At 41.0% G+C, this 24,313-nt stretch overlaps 2 protein-coding genes across 2 annotated transcripts; both read left to right on the top strand.

Moving 5' to 3' along the window:
- The first annotated feature begins 8,050 nt into the window (after positions 1-8,050).
- Positions 8,051-13,901, top strand: LOC115170798 (ankyrin repeat and SOCS box protein 5). The gene is given in 8 exon segments (XM_075074267.1): positions 8,051-8,367; positions 8,369-8,415; positions 9,212-9,291; positions 9,376-9,483; positions 9,706-9,856; positions 10,618-10,752; positions 12,655-12,846; positions 13,128-13,901. Coding segments are annotated over 8 exon segments (975 nt in total). The 5' UTR covers positions 8,051-8,233; the 3' UTR covers positions 13,256-13,901.
- Positions 13,902-13,978: 77 nt separating this feature from the next.
- spata4 (spermatogenesis associated 4) lies at positions 13,979-19,379 on the top strand. Its single transcript, XM_029727112.1, has 6 exons — positions 13,979-14,351; positions 16,684-16,813; positions 17,094-17,212; positions 18,381-18,601; positions 18,781-18,894; positions 18,995-19,379. The coding sequence occupies exons 1-6, from the start codon at positions 14,251-14,253 to the stop codon at positions 19,087-19,089; spliced, it is 780 nt and encodes a 259-aa protein (XP_029582972.1). The 5' UTR covers positions 13,979-14,250; the 3' UTR covers positions 19,090-19,379.
- The last annotated feature ends 4,934 nt before the right edge of the window (positions 19,380-24,313 follow it).

Below are 24,313 nucleotides of genomic sequence, written 5' to 3' on the forward strand. Positions count from 1 at the left end.
CTACAATGTCCAACTTTTTGACATTTAATTTTAACATGGTCACATGATTAAAACGTGCATTAAAGTTACTTTAGGTGGCGGCATGCACCTTTTACGTTATCATTTAACGTTTGTTTGCGGACCGCCATAATGCCATAGAAGAAGAAGAAGAAGAAGAAGAAGATTTAAATCACAGATAGCACAATGAGCCAGATATGTCACCGGAAGTATGAAGCATCCGGTTGGTGTTTCCACTCACTACCAAATATGATGATGAGAGGAAACCAGTAACCGGAAGAGGGAGAAGACGGAGTGAGATGATTTAGGCCAACTATCAGGAAATTTGATCTCCATACAGTTTTGTGTTTCCAAAAATAGATTCGGTAACAGAGTGGACTGTATTTTGTAAACCACTGGAAATGACATGCTCTGGTCAATCTTGGGTTAGTTATAAATATCTTTGTTTAAATGTGCACATACGTTGTACATTCCTGGACGTCCTATGAGATGCATGGGATCCATCCAGTCATTGATGTAGCTTGATGTACTGTAGCTTGTAGTAGAGAGTGTTGTCTTTGCCAGCAAAAACTTTACTTTGAATACAAGTATGCTCTAAAAGGAAAAACAGGTATGTCTTTCAATAACTTGAACCAAATTATTTCATTCTTCGCTTGAAATTATAATTTTTTTATTCAGAAATGTTCAATCAAATAGGAACATTTTCCATACAAAAAAACACTTGATTCAATAAACAGAACGAGCAACTAGAAAATGCATGAGTATATCTCTCAACCAGTTTCATGAGGTAGTCACCTGGAATGCGTTTCAATTAACAGGTGTGCCTTGTTAAAAGTTAATAAGGATCCGCCCCTTTTTTTCAATTTTCGCCTAAAATGACATACCCAAATCTAACTGCCTGTAGCTCAGGACCTGACGCAAGGGTATGCATAGTCTTGATACCATTTAAAAGGAAACACTTTGAAGTTTGTGGAAATGTGAAATGAATGTAGGAGAATATAACGCATTCGATATGGTAAAAGATAATACAAAGAAAAACCAAACTTTTTAAATGTATTTTTTGTACCATCATCTTCGAAATGCAAGAGAAAAGACATAATGTATTATTCCAGCCCAGGCGAAATTTTGATTTTGGCCACTAGATGGCAGCAGTGTTGTAGACTGATCCAATGTAACATTGCATTTCTGTTCAAAATTCTGTATCAAGACTGCCCAAATGTGCCTAATTGGTTTATTAATAACTTTTCAAGTTCATAACTGTGCACTCTCCTCAAACAATAGCATGGTATTATTTCACTGTAATAGCTACCGTAAATTGGACAGTGCAGTTAGATTAAAAAGAATGTAAGCTTTCTGCCAATATCAGATATGTTTATGTCCTGGGAAATTTTCTTGTTATTTACAACGTCATGCTAATCACATTAGCGCACATTAGCTCAACCGTCGCGAGGGTGGGACACCAATCTGTAATGCATTTGAATCAATCAGTTGTGTTGGGACAAGGTATGGGTGGTATACAGAATATAGCCCTATTTGGTAAAAGACCGAGTTCGTATTATGGCAAATAAGCAAAGAGAAACGACAGTCAATCATTACTTTAAGACATGAAGGTCAGTCAATACGGAACATTTCAAGAACTTTGAAAGTTTCTTCAAGTGCAGTTGCAAAAACCATCAAGTGCTATGATGAAACTGGCTCTCATGAGGATCGCCACAAGAAAGGAAGAGCCAGAGTTACCTATGCTGCAGAGGATAAGTTCATTAGAGTTACCAGCCACATAAATTGCAGCCCAGATAAATGCGTCACAGTGTTCAAGTAACAGACACATCTCAACGTCAACTGTTCAGAGGAGACTGCGTGAATCAGGCCTTCATGGTGGAATTGCTGCAAATAAACCACTACTAAAGGACACCAATAATAAGAAGAGACTTGCTTGGGCCAAGAAACGTGTGCAATGGACATTAAACAGGTGGAAATCTGCCCTTTGGTCTGGTGAATCCAAATTTGAGATTTTTGGTTCCAACCACCGTGTCATTGCGAGATGCAGAGTAGGTGAACGGATGATCTCTGCGTGTGTGGTTCCCACTGTGAAGCATGGAGTAGGAGGTGTTATGGTGTGGGGGTGCTTTGCTGGTGACACTGTCAGTGATTTATTTAGAATTCAATGCACACTTAACCAGCATGGCTACCACAGCATTCTGCAGTGATACGCCATCCCATCTGGCTTGCGCTTAATGGGACTATCATTTGTTGACAATGACCCAACACATTTCCAGGATGTGTAAGGGCTATTTGACCAAGAAGGAGAGTGAGGGAGTGCTACATCAGATGACCTGGCCTCCACAATAACTCAACCTCAACCCAGTTGAGATGGTTTTGGATGAGTTGGACCTCAGAGTGAAGGATAAGCAGCCAACAAGTGCTCAGCATATGTGGAAAGTCCTTCAAGACTGTTGGAAAAGCATTCCAGGTGAAGCTGGTTGAGAGAATGCCAAGAGTGTGCAAAGCTGTCATCAAGGCAAAGGGTGGCTACTTTGAAGAATATAAAATATATTTTGATTTGTTTAACACTTTTTTGGTTACTACATGATTCCATAGTTTTGATGTCTTCACTATTATTCTACAATGAAGAAAATAGTAAAAATAAAGGAAACCCATTGAATGAGTAGGCGTGTCCAAACTTTTGAATGGTACTATAAATACAAATGCAGCAAAAAAAGATACGTCCTCTCACTGTGAACTGCGTTTATTTTCAGCAAACTTAACATGTGTAAATATTTGTATGAACATAACATAAATGGTACAAGTTCCACAGACATGTGACTAACAGAAATGGAATAATGTGTCCCTGAAGAAAGGGGGGGGGTCAAAATCAAAAGTAACAGTCAGTATCTGATGTGGCCACCAGCTGTATTACGTACTGCAGTGCATCTCCTCCTCATGGACTGCACCAGATTTGCCAGTTCTTGCTGTGAGATGTTACCCCACTCTTCCACCAAGGCACCTGCAAGTTCCTGGACATTTCTGGGGGGAATGGCCCTAGTCCTCACCCTCCGATCCAACAGGTCTCAGACGTGCTCAATGGGATTGAGATCCGGGCTCTTCGCTGGCTATGGCAGAACACTGACATTCCTGTCTTGCAGGAAATCACGCCCAAAACGAGCAATATGGCTGGTGGCATTGTCATGATGGAGGGTCATGTCAGGATGAGCCTGCAGGAAGGGTACCACTTGAGGTGAGGAGGATGTCTTCCCTGTAACGCACAGCGTTAAGATTGCCTGCAATGACAACAAGCTTAGTCCGATGATGCTGTGACACACCACCCCAGACCATGACGGACCCTCCACCTCCAAATGGATCCCGCTCCAGAGTACAGGCCTCGGTGTAACGCTCATTCCTCCGACGATAAACGCAAATCCGACCATCACCCCTGGTGAGACAAAACTGCGACTCGTCAGTGAAGAGGACTTTTTGCCAGTCCTGTCTGGTCCAGCGACGGTGGGTTTGTACCCATAGGCAACGGTGTTGCCGGCGATGTCTAGTGAGGACCTGCCTTACAACAGGCCTACAAGCCTTCAGTTCAGCCTCTCTGAGCCTATTGCGGACAGTCCGAGCACTGATAAGAGGGATTGTGCGTTCCTGGTGTAACTTGGGCAGTTGTTGTTGCCATCCTGTACCTGTCCCGCAGGTGTGATGTTCGGATGTACCGATCCTGTGCAGGTGTTGGTACACATGGTCTGCATCAGCGAGGACGATCAGCTGTCCGTCCTGTCTCCCTGTAGGGCTGTCTTAGGCGTCTCACAGTACAGACATTGCAATTTATTACCCTGACCACATCTGCAGTCCTCATGCATCCTTGCAGCATGCCTAAGGCACATTCACGCAGATGAGCAGGGACCCTGCGCATCTTTCTTTTGGTGTTTTTCAGAGTCAGTAGAACGGCCTCTTTAGTGTCCTAAGTTTTTATAACCGTTCCACAGATGCATGTTCATTAATTGTTCATGGTTCGTTGAACAAGCATAGGAAACAGTGTGTAAACCCTTTACACTGAAGATCTGTGAAGTTATTTGGATTTTTACTAATTATCTTTGAAAGACAGGGTCCTAAAAAAGGGGGGTTTATTTTTCTGCTGAGTTTATATATATATATATATATATATATATATATATATATAGTTTTTAAGAAACTACATTTCTGTAAGAATGATTTTGCCTCAATAATCAAATTATTGTACATAAATTCAACATCACTTTCATCCATTAGGAAACAAAAAAATCTCACATAATTATAAATGAAAGATCATTATCTGTAATGCAATATTGAAAAGCATCCCATAAAGGTTTTCATTAACTTCTTATGGTGATAAAGGAAAATAAAGGTATCTGGTTCTTATTATGACTATTGAAATCCTAATGAAATCTTGTAACAAATATTTCATTTTCAAAGGTGAAAGGAAACACAGAAGTAATAATATTTATTAAGAATTTCTTATTGCATTTTTTTAATCTAAGAATTGACATCCATATATAACCACTGAAAACATCTGTGGTACTGCAGTAGAATATGTCAACATTCCTTTGGTTAAAAAAAGCATTGCTTGTGGAATTGCCTTAACTACTGTAGAGTATTGCCTATTGGTGCAAACAAGATAATACTTTGAATGAAATTGTTATATAATAGAACATTGCCATAATCATCCATTAAATGTTGATAGACCAGATGCAGTGCCTTCAGAAAGTATTCACACCCCTTTACTTTTTTCACATTTTGATTAAATTAAGATTTTTTTTGGTCACCAGCCTAAACATAATACCCCATGTCAAAGTGGACATTTTTACAAATTATTTCAAAATGAAAAGCTGAAATGTCTTGAGTCAATAAGTATTCATCCCTTTATTATGACAAGCCTAAATAAGTTCAGGAGTAAAAATGTGTTTATCAAGTCACATAATAAGTTGCATGGACTCACTATGTGTTCAATAATAGTGGTTAACATGATTTGGGAACGACTACCTTATCTCTTTACCCCACACATACAAGTATCTGTAAGGTCCCTCAGTCAATCAGTGAATTTCAAACAGATTCAATCACAAAGACCAGGGAGGTTTTCCAATGCCTCCCAAAGAAGGGAACCTATTGGTAGATGGGTAAAAAAAAGCTGATATTGAATATCCCTTTGACCATGGTGAAGTTATTAATTACACTGTGGATGGTGTATCAATTAATTGGATCAAAGTCAATTGCATTCAGTCCACCTTCCTCAGTAGACTTTACAATATAAAGTTGAAATTGGCTTGGTTAAAGCTTGAAAGTTTGAACACAGAGTTTGTTGTACTGTCTTTTGTTCGAACCTTCCACATCCAAGAAATTCTTGCCCACCCTTGAGCCCCTGGGAATACGTGCGAATTCAAATACTAGGATTGCTCTACTGCCGCCAGATGGCGCTATTATTCCTTATGTCGATTGATGACAAACGATGGCAGCTGGGCTAATACTAGGAAAGCTATTTTAGTAAAGAATCATGTCCAAACAAACATTGCAGAAATCATGGTAAATCAAAACATTATACAGTCATGTTTGATGGTAATTTGTTGGTTGTTGTTGGACAACATGGCTGATTCAGGCAGGCTGAAAATAACTAAAGAGAATGGAATGAAATACTGGCAAAATCTCCCACCTTCCCAACGAATAGTGGAACTATACTGCTCTCTGCTGCATTTAACTGTAATACCCTTGTTTGAACTAGGTATTGAGTTTATTCTTGTTTAAACCATGTATTGAGTTTATTTGTTATAATTAATTGGTATTATATTTAAAAGATGATTGAATATCCACTCAGTAGTGAGTAACCACAATTGTGAGGTGCTTCTGGATATTTTTGTGTGTCGTCATTTTTTTTGAACTCCTCACAAAGTCCAAGGCAAGCACAGCTACCCATGCAGACAGTACTCCTTAGCCGTAACCGATATCCCATGGGAACACGAACTCGTTAAGCTTCCCAAGCAATTATCTCCCAGTGTCACACGATGCTAGGCTAACCTCAAGGCTGGCAAATACCTCCACGACGAGACGGTAGCTTCAGTCTTTACTAAGTTTTAACAAAATTATAACAACTCTCTTATAAAATAAAATCGTTATTTCCCTTCATGTCTTAGTAGGTATGGGTTTTGTTCTAGTTCTGTAGTCTTCTTTTATAATTTTTCTTCACCAACGGTCCTAATGTAAAACGTCCATCCTTTTATCAACGTCTTTTTCCCTCTCTTTATTCCCAGGCCTCCCGTTAACCAGGTCAACTCCCATTGGCCATACTACCCAGCCATGCCTTCAACCAACTCCCCCTCCTTTGTATCAATAATGCTTTAATAGGTAAGAGATGCTGAAATGGGCACTTTGTCTTATTCATACACAGTTGGAAACTTCACCTTGTTGTGGGCATTTTCCTTGTTCCTGGATTAAATGTGCACACAGGGGTTGGGTTATATGCGGAAGACTTGTTGCGGTTGAATGCATTCAATGGTGCAACTGACTAAGTATCTCCTTTCCTTCCTTCCTTCCTTGTAACTTGATTCTGGACAATGCTCTGATTTACTAGTTGAATTTAGCACCTAACATGCCTTGGAACCAGTAGTGGACTGATTACAGGATGATATTGACTGTGCTGAAACTTACATCATTGAAATGACACTCCACTACACCACAATGAGAATTAACCTGTTGAGTATAGGGGGCAGTATTTTCACGGCCGGATGAAAAACATACCCAAATTAAACTGCCTACTACTCGGGCCCAGAAACTAGAATATGCATAGTATTAGTAGATTTGGATAGAAAACACTCTGAAGTTTCTAAAACTGTTTGAATGATGTTTGTGAGTATAACAGAACTCATATGGCAGGCAAAAACCTGAGAAAAATCCAACCAGGAAGTGGTAAATCTGAGAATTGTAGTTCTTCTTTTGAATCCCTATTGAAACTACAGTGTCTGTGGGGTCACGTTGCACTTCCTAAGGCTTCCATTGGCTGTCAACAGCCTTTAGAAAGTTTTTTCATCCTTCTCCTGTTACTGGGCAGAGAATAGTAGCTCAGTCAATGAGTGGACTGCCTGAGGACAAAGGGCTTGGTTATGCCCGAGCCCGCCGTTCCTTCTTTTTCTCCTGGAATGAATACGCTATTGTCCGGTTGGAATATTATCGCATTTTTACGTTAAAAATCCCCTAAAGATTGATTGTAAACAACATTTGACATGTTTCTACGAATGGTAATGGAACATTTTGACTTTTCGTGTCTCGAATTACGCTTGCACATTATGCCTTTGGATAGTGATCTGAACGCACGAACAAAATGGAGGTATTTGGACATAAATATGGAGTATTTCGAACAAAAATAACATTTCTTGTGGAAGTAGGAGTCCTTGGAGTGCATTCCGCTGAAGATCAGCAAAGGTAAGGAATGATTTATAACACTAATTCAGAGTTTTGTTGATGCCAGAACTTTGCAGGTAGCTGTATAGCTTGCATTGATGGTTGAGCTATGTACTCAGAATATTGAACAATGTGCTTTTTCCGTAAAGCTATTTTAAAATCTGACACAGCGGTTGCATCAAGGAGTAGTTTATCTATAATTCTTTAAATAGTTGTTATATATTTTGTCAACGTTTATGATGAGTCTTTTTGTAAATTGATGTGCTCATTCACCGAGGGTTTTGGTGGGAATACATTTTCTGAACATCACGCGCCAATGTAAAATGCTGTTTTTGGATATAAATATGAACTTGATCGAACAAAACATACATGTATTGTGTAACATGATGTCCTAGGAGTGTCATCTGATGAAGATTGTCAAAGGTTATTGCTTCATTTTAGCTGTATTTTGGGTTTCTGTGACACATCTCCTTGCTTGGAAAATGGCTGTGGTTATTGTTTGTCTATGTACTGTCCTAACATAATCTAATGTTTTGCTTTCACTGTAAAGCCTTTTTGAAATCGGACAATGTGGTTACATTAAGGAGAAGGGTATCTTTAAAATGGTGTAAAATAGTCGTATGTTTGAGAAATTGAAATTATTCGATTTTTGATGTTTTGTATTTCGCGCCCTGCTATTCCATTGGATGTTGTCTAGGCTAGGCTAGCGGAACGTCTGTCCTCTTAAACTATTTTAACACAGGCACAGAAGTTCAGTGAGGACCACTTGAGAGTGATCCCCTCAGTATAGCAGAGCCATGTTCAAAGAGGGGGCAATATGACAGCGAATCATTTTGCGTTGCTCCATTATTCCAATGTTTACCTCACCATACTGGCTCTGTTCTGCTTATACATATACTCACTAATCAAGATAAGCCTCAACTGCCTCTCCTACTTTTACATCATCAGAGGAGGTGGCCAGGATATCTGCAGAGTTCTATGATTTTGGTCAAGCACACAGTGAGTACCCACATCTCTCTACTGTATTAGTCTATTGTCACAACAACAAAAAATATGATTAGAATAATGATTATTTATAATTAGGCTACTGTGAATAATGCATATACTCACTTTGTTGACCTGAACATGCAAAGTAGCTGAAACATAACTGTGTATAAGGTACATACCGGTCAGGCTCATTTCTACCCTAAACTATTAATAGAACGGCCCACCCCCCTTGCCCTAGTTTTCATTCCTGACTGACTGTGGTCTGTAGGCAGATGCAGACCAAAACAGCACTTAAGCTTCCCAGTGTCAGTGACAGACAGTGTGCCAACATGCTTGGCGCATGGAAAGGGAGCACAAATGCAGCAAACAGCAACATAAAATCAAATGTTGTTGTGCGTTATTAAAGGTCAGTGATGTAGCTATATGTAGTTCACACTAGTTTTTCCAGAACATGATTTGTTTCTGATTTACAGTGGCTTGGTCTTCCATTAATACATCAAGTAGGTTAGGCAAGTTCAAGAGAAAATAGATTTGACGGCTATTGCCAATGTAGACATATTGGCTCACCCTCAATTGGACTACATGGATCCTTAGTACTCTACCTTATATGAAGTGAAATAGAATAGAAGTTTCAATAGTGTCATAGATCAGTGATATGGAGGAAGGTAACAATGATGATGCCGTCTGGAACGCATCTGGTGCTATTCTGGATATTGACCGAGGTCTGTGTGCCCTGTGAAATGGAATCATTCATCAAAACTGTGAGAGGTGAGTTGTTGTGGGTGACAAGCATTTGTGTTTGCTTCAGGGTCCTGGGCAGACCGCTCACCCTTACATGATGCTGCAATCCAAGGTCGTCTCTTAGCTCTGAGGAATCTCATTTTACAGGTGAGCCAAAGGTAATCCAATTCAGTGTGCACCCACTGCTTACCTTCTGCAATGCACTATGGTTGTGTTCTGCTGCTCCCACAGGGCCACAATGTAAATGTAGTCACTATAGACCATGTGAGTCCTCTGCACGAGGCCTGCCTTGGAGACCATGTAGCATGTGCCAGAGCTCTGATCGCTGCAGGAGCCAATGTGAGTCAATGGAGAAGATCCGTTAATAATCAAGAATATCTTTAAAAAAAAAATTTTTTTACATGAAACAATAATTTGTACTAAATAATAAATTAAGAAATAGCCTAATAAAGCTTTTGTAAAATACATCTTGTTCTCTGTAATTCATAATTTTTTCTGTGTCCCAAAATGGTGCTGCGTTATTCAGCTGAGCGGTCTGAGTTAACATGAGACTCTGTGCAGGTGAACGTCACCACCATTGATGGGGTGACTCCTCTTTTCAATGCGTGCTCAGTGGGCAGTGTATCATGTGCAGAGGTCCTCCTGGAGAACGGGGCCAAACCCCAGGCTCTGGTATTTCAGCCCTCGCCCATTCACCAAGCCAGCAGTAAAGGTATGCTCAGTACCCTTATCACTCCAACATCCTTATCTTAATTATCCTAGTATGAACCCAACGATGTATATAAACCCTGGATGAATAACAAGGGCTGCTGTATTGAAGCCACCGCGCAGCCACCTTGGTAATACTATTTTGCAAGCTGTAGAAATGCATTTATTAATGTCTAAATGAGTTTATTCTATTAGACACTTAATGCATACTTTGAAATTATATTATATGAGCTAAACATATGTATTTATTTATTTTTTTAAAAACATATATATACATATAAACATTTTCATTTTTTTGTGAGTACTAATGTTACTGTTCCCACTACAAAAAAAACACTTAAATACATGTTATCTTGTCCTTGAAACATTTAATTGAAATACTGTTGAATTCCATTTATTCCTATGAGGTGTACCAATATGGCGGCCGGTGGCTTTAAATCCTCTCATTGGCTAATACTTAGCATCAGCAATCCATGCTTTATATACATCATTGGTATGAACCTTGAAGTGTGCTTCACTGACCATTTGGGGTGTATTCTAACTTGGGATTGAGGCAAATACATCAAACTTAAAAATCTGAATCAAAATATCACAAATCAGAGTACAGTTTTTGAGATACTCTGACTTGAATTATGTTTGTGTATGTCCCATGATGCTTAGAGGAATCATCATATTCCGGGTACAGAAATAATTAGCTAAAACGCCCACCGCAGTAATTGGAAAGCTGACAGTAATGACTTCCATGTGTCTGCCTACGGTCGGTAGGCAGCAGTGGGTGTGTGGAGACTCTAATCAAATGGGGAGCTGATGTGGACTTTGACATTCCTCACCTTGGAACGCCCCTCTACGCCGCCTGTGTCTCTCAGGAGATAGAGTGTGTCCAGAGGTTGCTGAGGGAAGGTGAGGCACGTGCACATCTGCTCTGCCAAATCACCATAGCCAGGTATGATGAGAGGAGGAGAACTAGTGGTAAGATTATTGAAATGTATTGTACCTGTATAGCACTCTCACTATGTCCACATCCACCACTAATGCTGTAGTAGCTTGGTCTTGGTGGGATAGTGCAGAGCATCTGCCCATTTCTACACCCAGGGACGAAAATCTGATATCAACTTTGGAGGGGACAATTACATTAAATTTTCTCAAGAGCAATTCCTGAGGGGGACACCAAAAGTAGTGCTGTAACACATAGCCTACATTGTAATATGTTAAATGTATATTGAGGAACCAAAGAAATAAGGTGTTTGCCGTACTCCTAACTACCGGTACCCAAAACTACACAACTAATCACAACAGCAATACCATTGCCTTTAACAAATCTTAGTTCAGTCACCAGTTTAAGTTGAGAGTGGGGGTATCCATGGCATTTTCCAATTATGTTCCTATTTTACAAGTAAAAAAAATGGAGAACCTTTCATAATGTTGCCAAACAAAGACTCAACAAACTTACCTGAGACTCCCTGTCTCTGCCAGTCTGTCCCTGCATATCTGTCCCCAACTCTGCTGTCTGTGTGCCATCTGTTGCCTGCTCTGCCTAATGACATCATTGTGAAACATTTCCATTAGAATTTCATTTCTTTCTTATGAACATTTTATCAACTAGTCTTTGAGATATTAGGCTACTAGGGTTCTTACTTTGCGTTTTGGTGTACTGAAAAATACTCTGATGTCCGTCTTTTATTTTTCTGCCATTTTTGTACCTGGCTGGCTGGCTGGCTACACACACACACAGTGTGTAGGTTATTTACAGTAGGAGATGGGCTTCTATCATCTTATCTTTTATCATTCTATTTGGGCTTCGATCTAAAAGGTAGCTAGCAAATGTGAAACGGATTAAAATGACAAGAGTTGACAGCTGTATGAGTTCACCATTTACACAACATATGCTGCAACCTTTTGTAATTTTAATAGTTTGTTTCATATTGGTTGGCTTCCAACAATAGCTGAATTTGCAAAGCTAGCGAGCACCAATTCCGTTTCAGTGGTGTTTGCGATAATCTTTGCTACCCGGGTTAAATAAAGGTGAAATAAAATAAATAAATAAAAGTTCCCTTGCGACAATTTAGCTTTTGCAACGAGACCATTAAATATATTTAAGACAATGGTAGAAGAGAGTGTAGTTCTGTTCAGTTTGGACTTCAGTTTATCGCTAACCTTATCGCAGGGACTTTGAAGCACTAACTTACATCATCTGCATGCTGATCTTGGAATAAATTGACGATAGCAAAGATTCCATCTTTGACGAGGCCACATAAATGGAATAGGTACTAGCTAGCTTAATAGTTAATATTTGCGCGCTAGCTCTGCATATTCAGCTAGTGTGTGTGCGCGATTGACTGGATTAACCTCACTTCAGTTACGTTCATTGAGTGCCTTTCAGACAGTAGATACGACCCCTCTGTTACCTTGCCAACTAAGGAACTGGCAGTGGATCAAAACATTGTGAGGCAAAGGGTGGGGGGGTCGCAATCTTTTGAAACTTAAAAATGCGCTATTAAGTGTCTATAATCAGCACAATTGCTTTCATTGCGTATTATTAATATTATTTAAATTACATAGTTATGTTTCAGTGATATATTGGGGGGGACAAATCAAATTTTTCCAAGGATGGGGGGGTCGTGTCCCCCCGTCCCCCTCGGGATTTCCGCCCCTGTCTACACCACTAATATGTTTAACCCACCTGGATAAAAGTCCAAATCCATCATGTTATGACATCGATAAAGTACTTCTTTCCTGTAACTGAATGATATAGGACTATTACATTTGTGTTATATCCATACCCTGGTTTACGCCTCCTCACAGGAGCAAATGTACAGAAAGGTAGATATATGGAGTCTCCCTTACACGCTGCCGCTGAGAAGGACTGCACAGCCATTGTTAAGCTGTTGTTGGACTTTGGGGCAGATATCCATGCCAGGAACATCGAGTTCCAGAGACCTGTGGAGGCCGCTCCTCCCAGTAGCTTGACAGAAGGGTTCCTACTGGTCTATGAGGGTAAGTTCTATAGGCCTATTCTCAGTCATCCTTAGAAATCAGTGAATTCCTATAGCCAAAGTATCGTAGTGTTATTGGTTTATCACCCAAGTCAAACTAGCTGTCCATTATATGTTTAAAACTGGAATAGAATAGAATATAACATCACATGGAATAGAATAGAATACAACCTCACGTGTTCAAGCAATAGCGTGTTCAAGCAATAGCAAACTAGCCGGGCTGTAGTGGATTTGGTTGAATAGCATGATATGTTTTCCCTTCTCCCTTCCACCTTTCTGCAGCCACGCCCCAACCATTGAGTCAGCTGTGTCGACAACGTATCCGTGACCGTGTGGGCCATGACAGGTTTCACCTCATCAACCATCTTCCCCTTCCCAACCCCCTCAGGAACTACCTCCAGTACAGATGATGAGCATAGAACTTCACAATCTCAAAGGCTGTGGTTGTGGTGGCATCTTCCTGGTGTCAGTCATTCATGGGAACTCGACAGCCTGCAAGGATTGAAGGAGCACTACTTGCACTTGAAGCAATGAAATGCATACTTGATTTAGCCTATACCTGATTTTAGTATGGTTCACAAGAAACTGATAAAATTTGAGGTTGGAGCAATGACCAGCAATAATGATTTGAACATTTTCAAGTTAGAGTTTCATTTAAATCCAGAGCTGGACTGTTTAAAGGCACTTAGAAAATGTGTTCCTCATCAATATTTTGCAGCAGGTTTCTAAAGTAATCTGTGGCTGGCGCATATGCTCATACAATAACAACATTTAAAGTGCTTGCATATTATGGAAAATACATTTCATTTGGATTGTTATATTAACAATTATGGTGGTATTATGGTTTATCACCTTACGTATTTTAGATTAGACTTGTGCATCTGCAAAACTTGAAATTCACCAAAATCCTTACCATTATCATTGAGAACACTTCACTCCCACATTCATATCCTCAAAAAATATAGATATAAACTTGCTTGCTTGATGTGTTTTATTATGTGTAATCTTATTGTCTGACCTGCTTGCTATTATCTTATTAAAACGTTTTGAATTCCACGTTTTTGCAAGTCTTTCAAAGGCAAGCAGCTCTCTTCAGTGTGCGCAACATTTTCTATTTCCAGTGGGTGGCAACAATGTACTTTCCCGCGATACGTTCACCTTTCCAGGAGAAAGAAGTAAGGCCGTTGCTATGGAACTGTTGATAAACATGTCAAATGTGCCATAAGGGCTAGTAAGCTGGTTAGCTTAGCTAGTTCGTTTACCACAAATGTTCTATATATAGCAACAACTTAACGAAATACTGAATCAGAAAAGTAAGACCAACAGTAACTTATCTTATCGTGTCATTGTGTAAGCGTGTGTGGCTGGTTCATAGACGCTAGCTGAATTAACATTACGGCTGACAATGGCTTACGCACAGCCTCCCAAAAAGACAGGACTGCCACGAGAAGTTCTGAAGTGGCTCCAAAGCCTGGATTTGTCATTTTCTCCAAAGAATATTCGCAGGTGAGTGTACATTAGCAAATTGCAAAGCATGTCTAAGTGAAATATAAGTTGAGAGTTGGTCTATCTAACCAAGTAAGCCTTAAGGGTACAGTCGGGTAAGTTGAGCTACCTTTGATTCAAGGAAACCATACAAAAAATATATAATTGACCAAATATTTAGGAAATGTCCATTTTCATGTGGTCTGTGAAGGAATACACCACATGGAAAAAGTGGTAAGCAAGATAGGTAAACAAATGTATTTTTTATTAGGTTAGAGGTTTCATGATGCTTGTATCTAAACCAAAGTAGATCATTTTAAGATTGTTCTATTGGGGTCTCTATAAGCTTTAATATGGCGTTCTACACCTAGCTTGAAAGTAGTTGTGTTGGCTATAGTCAACATTTTTGCATTGGGGTAAGTTGAGCCAATGGCTATGGGGTAAATTGACCCAATTGTAAAGTTGAACAAATTGAAGTGCTTTCTTCCCAGGCATAAAGCAAGGCATGAGGTAAACAAACGAAGCATGTGTTAAAAGATACTTGAAATGATCAAAAGACAAAAAAGCGATTGTTATTGTGTTTGGGAAATAAAAATAGACATGGTTTCAAAAAGGTAGTGGTACTATTCCATTCAGTACAGAAATTTGTAGGCAGCTTAACCTGTACAGGGGCTCAACATACCCCATACCCAGGATAAGTTGTGCCAAGACACCACTTTTTTTGGATAAGCAATATTTTCAAAACTGTAATGTTTACAGGAATTCTGATTATTTCCATAATGAATATACAGTGCATTCAGAAAGTATTTAGACCCCTTGACTTGTTCCACATGTTATGTTAGCCTGATTATACAATGGATTAAAAAAACATTTCTCATCAATCTACATTTATGTATATCTTTTTTTTAGCACCATTTACATAAGTATTCAGACCCTTTACTCAGTACTTGGTTGAAGCACCTTTGGCAGCGATTACAGCCTTGAGTCTTCTTGGGTATGACGCTATCAGCTTGGCACACCTGTATTTGGGGAGTTTCTCCCATTCTTCTCCGCAGATCCTTTCAAGCTCTGTCAGGTTGGATGGAGAGCGTCACTGCACAGCTATTTTCAGGTCTCTCCAGAGATGTTCGATTAGGTTCAAGTCCGGGCTCTGGCTGGGCCACTCAAGAACATTAAGAGACTTGTCCCGAAGCCAGTCCTACGTTGTCTTGGCTGTGCGCTTAGGGTTGTTGTCCTGTTGGAAAATGAACCTTCGCCCCAGTCTGAGGTCCTGAGCGCTCTGGGGCAGGTTTTCATAAAGGCTCTCTCTGTACTTTGCCCCGTTCATCATTCCTCGATCCTGACTTGTGTTCCAGTTCCTGCCGCTGAAAAACATCCCCGCAGCATGATGCTGCCACCACCATGCTTCACCATAGGGATGGTGCCACGTTTCCTCTAGACGTGATGCTTGGTATTGAGGCAAAAGAGTTCAATCTTGGTTTCATCAGACCAGAGAATCTTGTTTCTCATGGTCTGAGAATCTTTAGGTGCCTTTTGGCAAACTCCAAGCGGGCTGTCATGTGCCTTTTACTGAAGAGTGGCTTCCGTCTGGCCACTCTACCATAAAGACCTGATTGGTGGAGTGCTGCAGAGACGGTTGTCCTTCTGGAAGGTTCTCCCATCTCCACAGAGGAACTCTGGAGCTCGGTCAGAGTGACCATCGGGTTCTTGGTCACCTCCCTGACCAAGGCCCTTCTCCCCCGATTGCTCAGTTTGGCTGGGCGGCCAGCTCAAAGAAGAGTCTTTGTGGTTCCAAACTTCTTCCATTTAAGAATGATGGAGGACACTGTGTTCTTGGTGACCTTCAATGCTGCAGAAATGTTTTGGTACCCTTCCCCAGATCTATGGACAATTCCTTTGACCTAATGGCTTGGTTTTTGCTCTGACATGCACTGTCAACTGTTGGAACTTATATAGACGTGTGCTTTTCCAAATCATGTTCTATCAATTGAATTCACTCCAATCAAGTTGTAGAAACATCTCAAGGATGATAAATGGAAACAGGATAAACTGGAGCACCAATTTCATATCTCATAGCAAAGGGTCTGACTACTTATGTAAATTAGGTATTTCTGTAAAATAATTTAAAAAAACTAAAAACCTGTTTTTGCTTTGTCATTATGGGGTATTGTGTGTAGATTGATGAGGAAAAACATTAATTTAATCAATTTTAGAATACGGCTGTAGCGTAAATAATGTGGGGAAAAAAGGAAGTAGTCTGAATTCTTTCTGAATGCAGTGTAATGAATATAAAAAATGGCTCAACTTATCCCACTCTCCCATATGTTATGGAGTCACATTTTCCCTTCACCAGGGATTTCTCCAATGGCTACCTTGTGGCAGAGATGTTCTCCTGGTATTATCATGAAGACTTCCCCATGCACTCCTACAACAATGGGACATCACTTCCAACCAAACAGGGCAACTGGGCACAAATAGAGAGGGTAAGAGTTGGAGGGTATGGCCAGGTAGCCTGGTTGTCGTCTCTGTTCAGTTATCACATTACACTCCTTAGCTAAACAGACTGGAACCCAGACTAACGGACAGTAACAAAATAGTAGGTGTATGAGTACAAATAAACTGGTGGGTATAATCCTATGTCCACTTGCAAAGTCATCAATGTTTTTGCTGTGAGAAGGCTGTCTTTCTATACTCCAGACATCCTGTTTTTTCTTTTGTTTGTTATGTTGAATAATGGAGAATGAATTTCTACTCTCTTATCAGTTTCTAGTGAAACAGAACATCTATCTGCAAAAGGAAGTTCTGGACGGGACCATCCACTGCAAACCAGGGGCAGCGGAGCTCCTAGTGCAAGAGATTTACACCATCTTAACTAACAGGAGGTGAGACATTTATTTAACCTTTTATTTAACTAGGCAAGTCAGTTAAAACAAATTGTTATTTACAATGATGGCCTACCCAGGCCAAACCCTAACCCAGATGACGCTGGGCCAATTGTGCACCACCCTATGGGACTCCCAATCATGGCCGGTTATGATACAGCCTGGAATCGAACCAGGGTCTGTAATGACGACTCTAGCACTGAGATGCAGTGCCTTAGACCGCTGCGCCACTCGGGAGCCCTAGCATGCTCAACCAATTCAAATCCTCTCCTTTTCATCAATACATTAGGATCACAATAGGCTTTATCAAGAGAGCGAGACAGTGGGTTGTCTGTTTTCCAATTGTTACTGAGCCGATTATCCTGGCTAAAATAAATACAATGCATAGACGCTAACTGATCATCAAGCGATTCTCTTTCTTAGCTTTGTGAAACTAGACTGTCTGCTGCACTTACAATAGTTTCACTGGTGAACATTGTGGTCAGTCTGGTTTAACCAGGCTTTCTTTTACTGCTTTCCAGATCCAGCCCCTCATATTTTTCCATAGAAGCACAAATATCATACCCCCCCAAAAATGTGTGCGTCTGTAACTTTCTCACTCATCATTATTCATGATTCACTCAGGATTATCCATAATCATGGTAGCATCTACATTAATGTAGACGTGTTAAGGAACATAATCTATTCTTATTTACAATAAAAGTGACTCCAAAATGACAATACATTATTTACCATTAATTTCTACTGGGCACAAAATAATCTGAAACACAACCAAAACAAACAGCAAATGGATCTAAGAAGTCGGTGGAGTCAGAAGCTTGATGTAATGAATAAAGTACCTTGTGTGCTATGAATATGGGACCAAATACTTAACTTTTTACTCCTTTAATACACATATAAGTGAATAAGTCCCAATACTTTTGCTCCCCTAAAATGGGGGGACTATGTACAAAAGGCGCTGCAATGTCTAAACTGTTCACCCTATATGGATGAAAATACCCTCAAATTAAAGCTGACGGTCTGCACTTTTACCTCATTGTCATTGTTTTATTTCAAATCCAAACTTTCGAAGTATAAAGCTGAAAGAAGAAGAAGAAATGCTTCACTGTCCCAATAATTATGGAGGGCACTGTAGCTGATAAAACTGATATACTGTATAACTGTCCAGGATCAAAGGGATCCAGGGCAGGGAGATTGACTTCACAGACAGGGACTACCAGGACCAGCTGCCCATGCTAGCTCGGGCCACGGCCTCCAAGGCCATCAAGAACAACCTGCGGCTGACCGAGGTCATAGCCGAGCCCAACATCTCCACCAACCAGAGGAAGGTGCAGGCCATCATCCACATGCACCTGGAGCAGAGGGCGGCCGAGAGAGTCCAGAACCCCAGTGAGTGCACCAACAATCGGGATAGAGTGGGGTTCTTGGATAGACCATGAGGCTGGTAACATTAGGGTTAGGGTTCGACAGGACTATCATGTGATTGTGATTCAATGCTACTTTTATTCAAATACAAATAATGTAATTGAATTGGAATATTTAAAAAAAACGGCATTTCTCTCTGGAAGAGCGCTTCAACGTGAAGCCCACCTTGGGAGAACTGGCCGTGAGACTGCCCCCATCTTCTCACCACGGAGATGACAGCTCCGATAGCAACACCTCAGTACAAAGTGGAACAGCCAGTAAGTCATTCACATCGTTTTTTCACCACCACCAGTTTTACAGTGTCTACACTGTAGTCTCTTTTATTTCTCCTCACTTACTTTTTCCTCCCTTCTATAGAGTCATGTGAACCATCCATCAGGAGCAAAGCCAGTGTCCATTTCAAGGAGATTGAGGTGCGTCAGACGGACAGGCGCTCGCTGATTGCAATTTAAAAGGCCAGGAGATGCAGCCGCTTGGTGTATCTGTGAGAGATGCCTCTGATATGATACCTGTAATAAAAGTACCTTTATCCCTCTATTTCTGTAATATAAGTACCTCTATACCTCTATTCCTCTAATAAAAGTACCTCTATACTTTTATTCCTCTCATAAAAGTTCCTCTATTCTTCTAATTAAAGTACCTGAATACCTTTATTCCTCTAATAAAAGTACCTCGATACCTCTATTCCTCTAATAAAAGTACCTCTATACCTCTATGAACGAATACAAGTACAGCAGTTCTCAATGACTTTCATGCAAGATATTACCTTGGGGGTGTTTTTTTACTAGTTATTCACTAGTCCATCAGTTACAGTACTTCAACCATTAGTAGTTGCTCTAAAATTACAATTTCAGCGGGTTACCAGTAGGTGGCAGTGCTGTGTCTGGTTTATAATCATGGGCGAGGCAGGTTGAAAATCAAAGCACGATCAACGGTTGTTTTGATAAATGCATTCTGTATTATAGATCCGTGCTTTTCACAAATGTCTGTTAACATTCCAGTTATTACCTTCACAGCAGTGACTAACAATGTGAATAGGACATTATATTGTCTGCTCATCTCTTCTGCCTGTAAATTCCCTCATTTCATGTAGGGTCCTTTATACAGTGTTAGGTAATATGCTTGGTGCATCCATCTCAACATCACATTCATAATGACTAGTTTGTTGTGACTGACTGGGTTTGAATCCAGGTCATCTGCATATCACAAAACTGTCTTAGCCAGCTGAGCTAAACCCTATGTTCCTTTGGGAGTTAACGCAAGTCTTCAGGTATCGGACATGGTTAATTACCACCTCTCTCTGCCGTAATACACTGGCTCCATCCAGTTTCAGCTAATGAAGGATGGGAAATGCAATAGCTTTTGTGTGATGAAAGATCCCTAATGTCTTATTTAACCAGCATTTAGATGTTGTGCATCATACACCAGATGAAAACCATAAGGTCCAGATATTGTGTTCTTTGTTTGCACAGCTCATAAAATTCCACCTCTGAGAACTTTACAATGACGTGCAGATAATTTCCTCTTTGCCTTGCACCTGTGATAAGACACAGTAATGTCACCTTTATAATAGAATGAAAGCAGCATTTAGATAAAGGATCCCAAACATACAGCCCATGGCCTGCAACATAACCATGCTTCCAATTATCAGGAAGGTATTTTCTTTACACAGCTGATTAGAAAAGATCAGAAGCTGATCTGATCTTTTAACTGTCAGGTCTGGTGTCTGCGTACAGTATATCAAATCAAATCAAATTTTATTGGTCACATTGCACTACTGGTTAGAGCCTGTAAGTAAGCATTTCACCTGTTGTGTTCGGCGCACGTGACAAATCAACTTTTGATTTGATTTGACATGCATATGGTTAGCAGAAGTTAATGTGAGTGTAGCGAAATGCTTGTGCTTCTAGTTCTGACTGTGCAGTAATATCTAACAATTTAACAACAACTACCTTATACACACAAGTGCGATGGCCGTGCGGCATATGCAAGATGCAGTACATGGTATAGAGTACAGTATATACATATGACATGAGTAATGTAGGGTATGTAAACATTATATAAAGTGGCATTGTTTGAAGTGACTAGTGATACATTTATTACATCTAATTTTTAATTATTAAAGTGGCTAGAGATTTGAGTCAGTATGTTGGCAGCAGCCACTCAATGTTAGTGATGGCTGTTTAACAGTCTGATGGCCTTGAGATAGAAGCTGTTTTTCAGTCTCTCTGTCCCAGCTTTGATGCAACTGTACTGACCTCACCTTCTGGACGATAGCGGGGTGAACAGGCAGTGGCTCGGGTGGTTGTTGTCCTTGATGATCTTTTTGGCCTTCCTGTGAAATCGGGTGGTGTAGTTGTCCTGGAGGGCAGGTAGTTTGCCCCCAGTGGGCAGGTAGTTTGCCCCCAGTGATGCGTTGTGCAGACCTCAATACCCTCTGGAGAGCCTTGCGGTTGTGGGCGGAGCAGTTGTCGTACCAGGCGGGGATACAGCTCGACAGGATGCTCTCGATTGTGCATCTGTAAAAGTTTGTGAGTGTTTTCGGTGACAAGCCAAATTTCTTCAGCCTCCTGAGGTTGAAGAGGCGCTGCTGCACCTTCTTCGCCACACTGTCTGTGTGGGTGGACCATTTCAGTTTGTCCGTGATGTGTACGCCGAGGAACTTAAACTTTCCACTTTCTCCACTACTGTCCTGTTCGATGTAAATAGGGGGGTGCTCCCTCTGCTGTTTCCTGAAGTCCACGATCATCTCCTTTGTTTTGTAGATGTTGAGTGTGAGGTTATTGACACCACACTCCGAGGGCCCTCACCTCCTCCCTGTAGGCCGTCTTGTTGTTGTTGGTAATCAAGCCTGCCACTGTAGTGTCGTCTGCAAACTTGATGATTGAGTTGGAGGCATGCATGGCCACGCAGTCATGGGTGAACAGGGAGTACAGGAGAGGGCTGAGAATGCACCCTTGTGAGGCCCCAGTGTTGGGGATCAACGGGGTGGAGATGTTGTTTCCTACCCTCACCCCCTGGGGGCGGCCCGTCAGAAAGTCCAGGACCCAGTTGCACAGGATGGGTTGAGACCCAGGATCTCGAGCTTAATGACGAGTTTGGAGGGTACTATGGTGTTAAATGCTGAGCTGCAATCGATGAACAGCACTCTTACATAGGTATTCCTCTTGTCCAGATGGGTTAGGGCAGTGTGTAGTGTGATTGCGTCGTCTGTGGACCTATTGGGGCGGTAAGCAAATTGGAGTGGGTATAGGGTGTCAGGTAGGGTGGAGGTGATATGATCTTTGACTAGTCTCTCAAATCACTTCATAATGACAGAAGTGAGTGCTACGGGGCGATGGTCGTTTAGCTCAGTTACCTTAGCTTTCTTGGAAACAGGAACAATGGTGGCCCTCCTGTAGCATGTGGGAACAGCAGACTGGGATAGGGATTGATTGAATATGTCCGTAAACACACCAGCCAGCTGGTCTGCGCATGCTCTGAGGACGTAGCTAGGGATGCCATCTGGGCTGGCAGCCTTGCGAGGGTTAACACGTTTAAATGTTTTACTGACGTTGGCTGTGGTGAAGGAGAGTCCGCAGGTTTTGGTAGTGGGCCGTGTCAGTGGCACTGTATTGTCCTCAAAGCGAGCAAAGAAGTTGTTTAGTTTGTCTGGCAGCAAGACGTTGGTGTCCGCGACGGGGCTGGTTTTCTTTTGTAATCCGTGATTGACTTTAGACCCTGAAACATACGTCTCGTGTCTGAGGCGTTGAATTGTGACTCTACTTTGTCTTTATACTGATGCTTAGCTTGTTTGATTGTCTTGCGGATGGCATAGCTACACTGTTTGTATTCGGTCTTGTTTCCGGTCGCCTTGCCATGATTAAAAGTAGTGGTTCGTGCTTTCAGTTTTGCGCGAATGCTGCCATCAATCCACGGTTTCTGGTTTGGGAAGGTTTTAATAGTCACCGTGGGTACAACATCACTGATGCACTTGCTAAGAAACTCGCTCACCAAATCAGTGTATACATCAATGTTGTTGTCTGAGGCTATCCGGAACATATCCCAGTACACGTGATCGAAGCAATCTTGAAGCGTGGAATCAGGTTGGTCGGACCAGCATTGAACAGACCTGAGCACGGGCATTTCCTGTTTTAGTTTCTGTCTATAGGCTGGGATCAACAAAATGGAGTCGTGGTCAGATTTGCTGAAAGGAGGGCGAGGGATGGCTTTGTATGCGTCGCGGAAGTTAAGAGTAGCAATGATCCAGAATGCTGCCAGCCCTGGTCGCGCATTCGATATGCTGATAACATTTAGGGAGCCTTGTTTTCATATTAGCTTTGTTAAAATCCCCAGCTACAATAAATGCAGCCTCAGTATATGTGGTTTCCAGTTTACATATAGTCCAATGATGTTCTTTCAGGGCCGTCGAGATGTCTGCTTGGGAGGATATTCACGGCTGTGATTATAATCAAAGAGAATTCTCTTGGTAGATAATGACTATACACTTGTTAGAAATTGTATTTCAAACCTTTGTTAGGTCAGCTAATACAGTTGAAGTCGGAAGTTTACATACACCTTGGCCAAATACATTTAAACTACGTTTTTTACAATTCCTGACATTTAATCCTAGTAAAAATTCCCCGTCTTAGGTCAGTTAGAATCACCACTTTATTTTAAGAATGTGAAATGTCAGAATAATAGTAGAGAGAATGATTTATTTCAGCTTTTATTTCTTTCATCACATTCCCAGTGGGTCAGAAGTTTACATACATTCAATTAGTATTTGGTAGCATTGCCTTTAAATTGTTTAACTTGGGTCAAACGTTTTGGGTAGCCTTCCACAAGCTTCCCACAATAAGTTGGGTGCATTTTGGCCCATTCCTCCTGACAGAGCTGGTGTAACTGAGTCAGGTTTGTACGCCTCCTTGCTCCCACACGCTTTTTCAGTTCTGCCCAGTTCTGATTTTTGTTGTTGTGTCATGCACAAAGTAGATTTCCTAACCGACTTGCCAGAACTATAGTTTGTGAACAAGAAATTTGTGGAGTCGTTGAAAAGCTAGTTTTAATGACTCCAACCTAAGTGTATGTAAACTTACGACTTCAACTGTATGTCTGCTTACTGCTGGCATTTCATCACCATAACGGTTTTCATTGCATAATGATGCTTTTCACTATATGACAGCATTACATACATAGTTTCAAATAAAGAGTTATCCTCATAACCACTTAAATTGTTTGTTGTCAAGAGTCTTTACAAGTCTCTTATCATCCTGCAAAATTCAGGAATGTTTTGTGACAAATACCTTTTTTACAATCGTCAGCGGAGTTCAAAGAAAGACAGCTTGTTGCTGCTGCTGACTGCTCTCCACCTGGATTCAAAGTTGTCCGAATACCCTGAAGGGAAATTCTAACTCCCAATGGGCTGCTCTGTTGGTCCTAAATCTCTCCGCACCCTGCTCAATGTATAATAGAGCTGTAAACTGAGTGTTAAAGGATGACAGCTAGATAAGTGTTTCTGGCTGTGTGCCCAGCCCTCAATGTGGTCTGAGAAGCCTGTGGTTTAGCAGGTCCCTCAAGCCTGACACATATCTATCTGGCTAGAGATCTCCTGGAGAGGATGTGGAAAAAGAGAGAGACCGCACACTGATATATACAGTATGTGTTACCATTTTCTCTAATAAAATTTATAGATTT

Source organism: Salmo trutta, chromosome 3, assembly GCF_901001165.1.
Source record: "Salmo trutta chromosome 3, fSalTru1.1, whole genome shotgun sequence".
In the NCBI taxonomy this organism is placed as follows: domain Eukaryota; kingdom Metazoa; phylum Chordata; class Actinopteri; order Salmoniformes; family Salmonidae; genus Salmo; species Salmo trutta.

Bases quoted from the DNA above. Each gene is read 5' to 3' on its own strand.
- spata4 (XM_029727112.1), top strand. From the start codon at position 14,251: ATGGCTTACGCACAGCCTCCCAAAAAGACAGGACTGCCACGAGAAGTT. The intron at 14,352-16,683 runs GTGAGTGTACAT...TCCCTTCACCAG, and splicing joins TCTCCAAAGAATATTCGCAG to GGATTTCTCCAATGGCTACC. The intron at 17,213-18,380 runs GTGAGACATTTA...ATAACTGTCCAG, and splicing joins ACCATCTTAACTAACAGGAG to GATCAAAGGGATCCAGGGCA.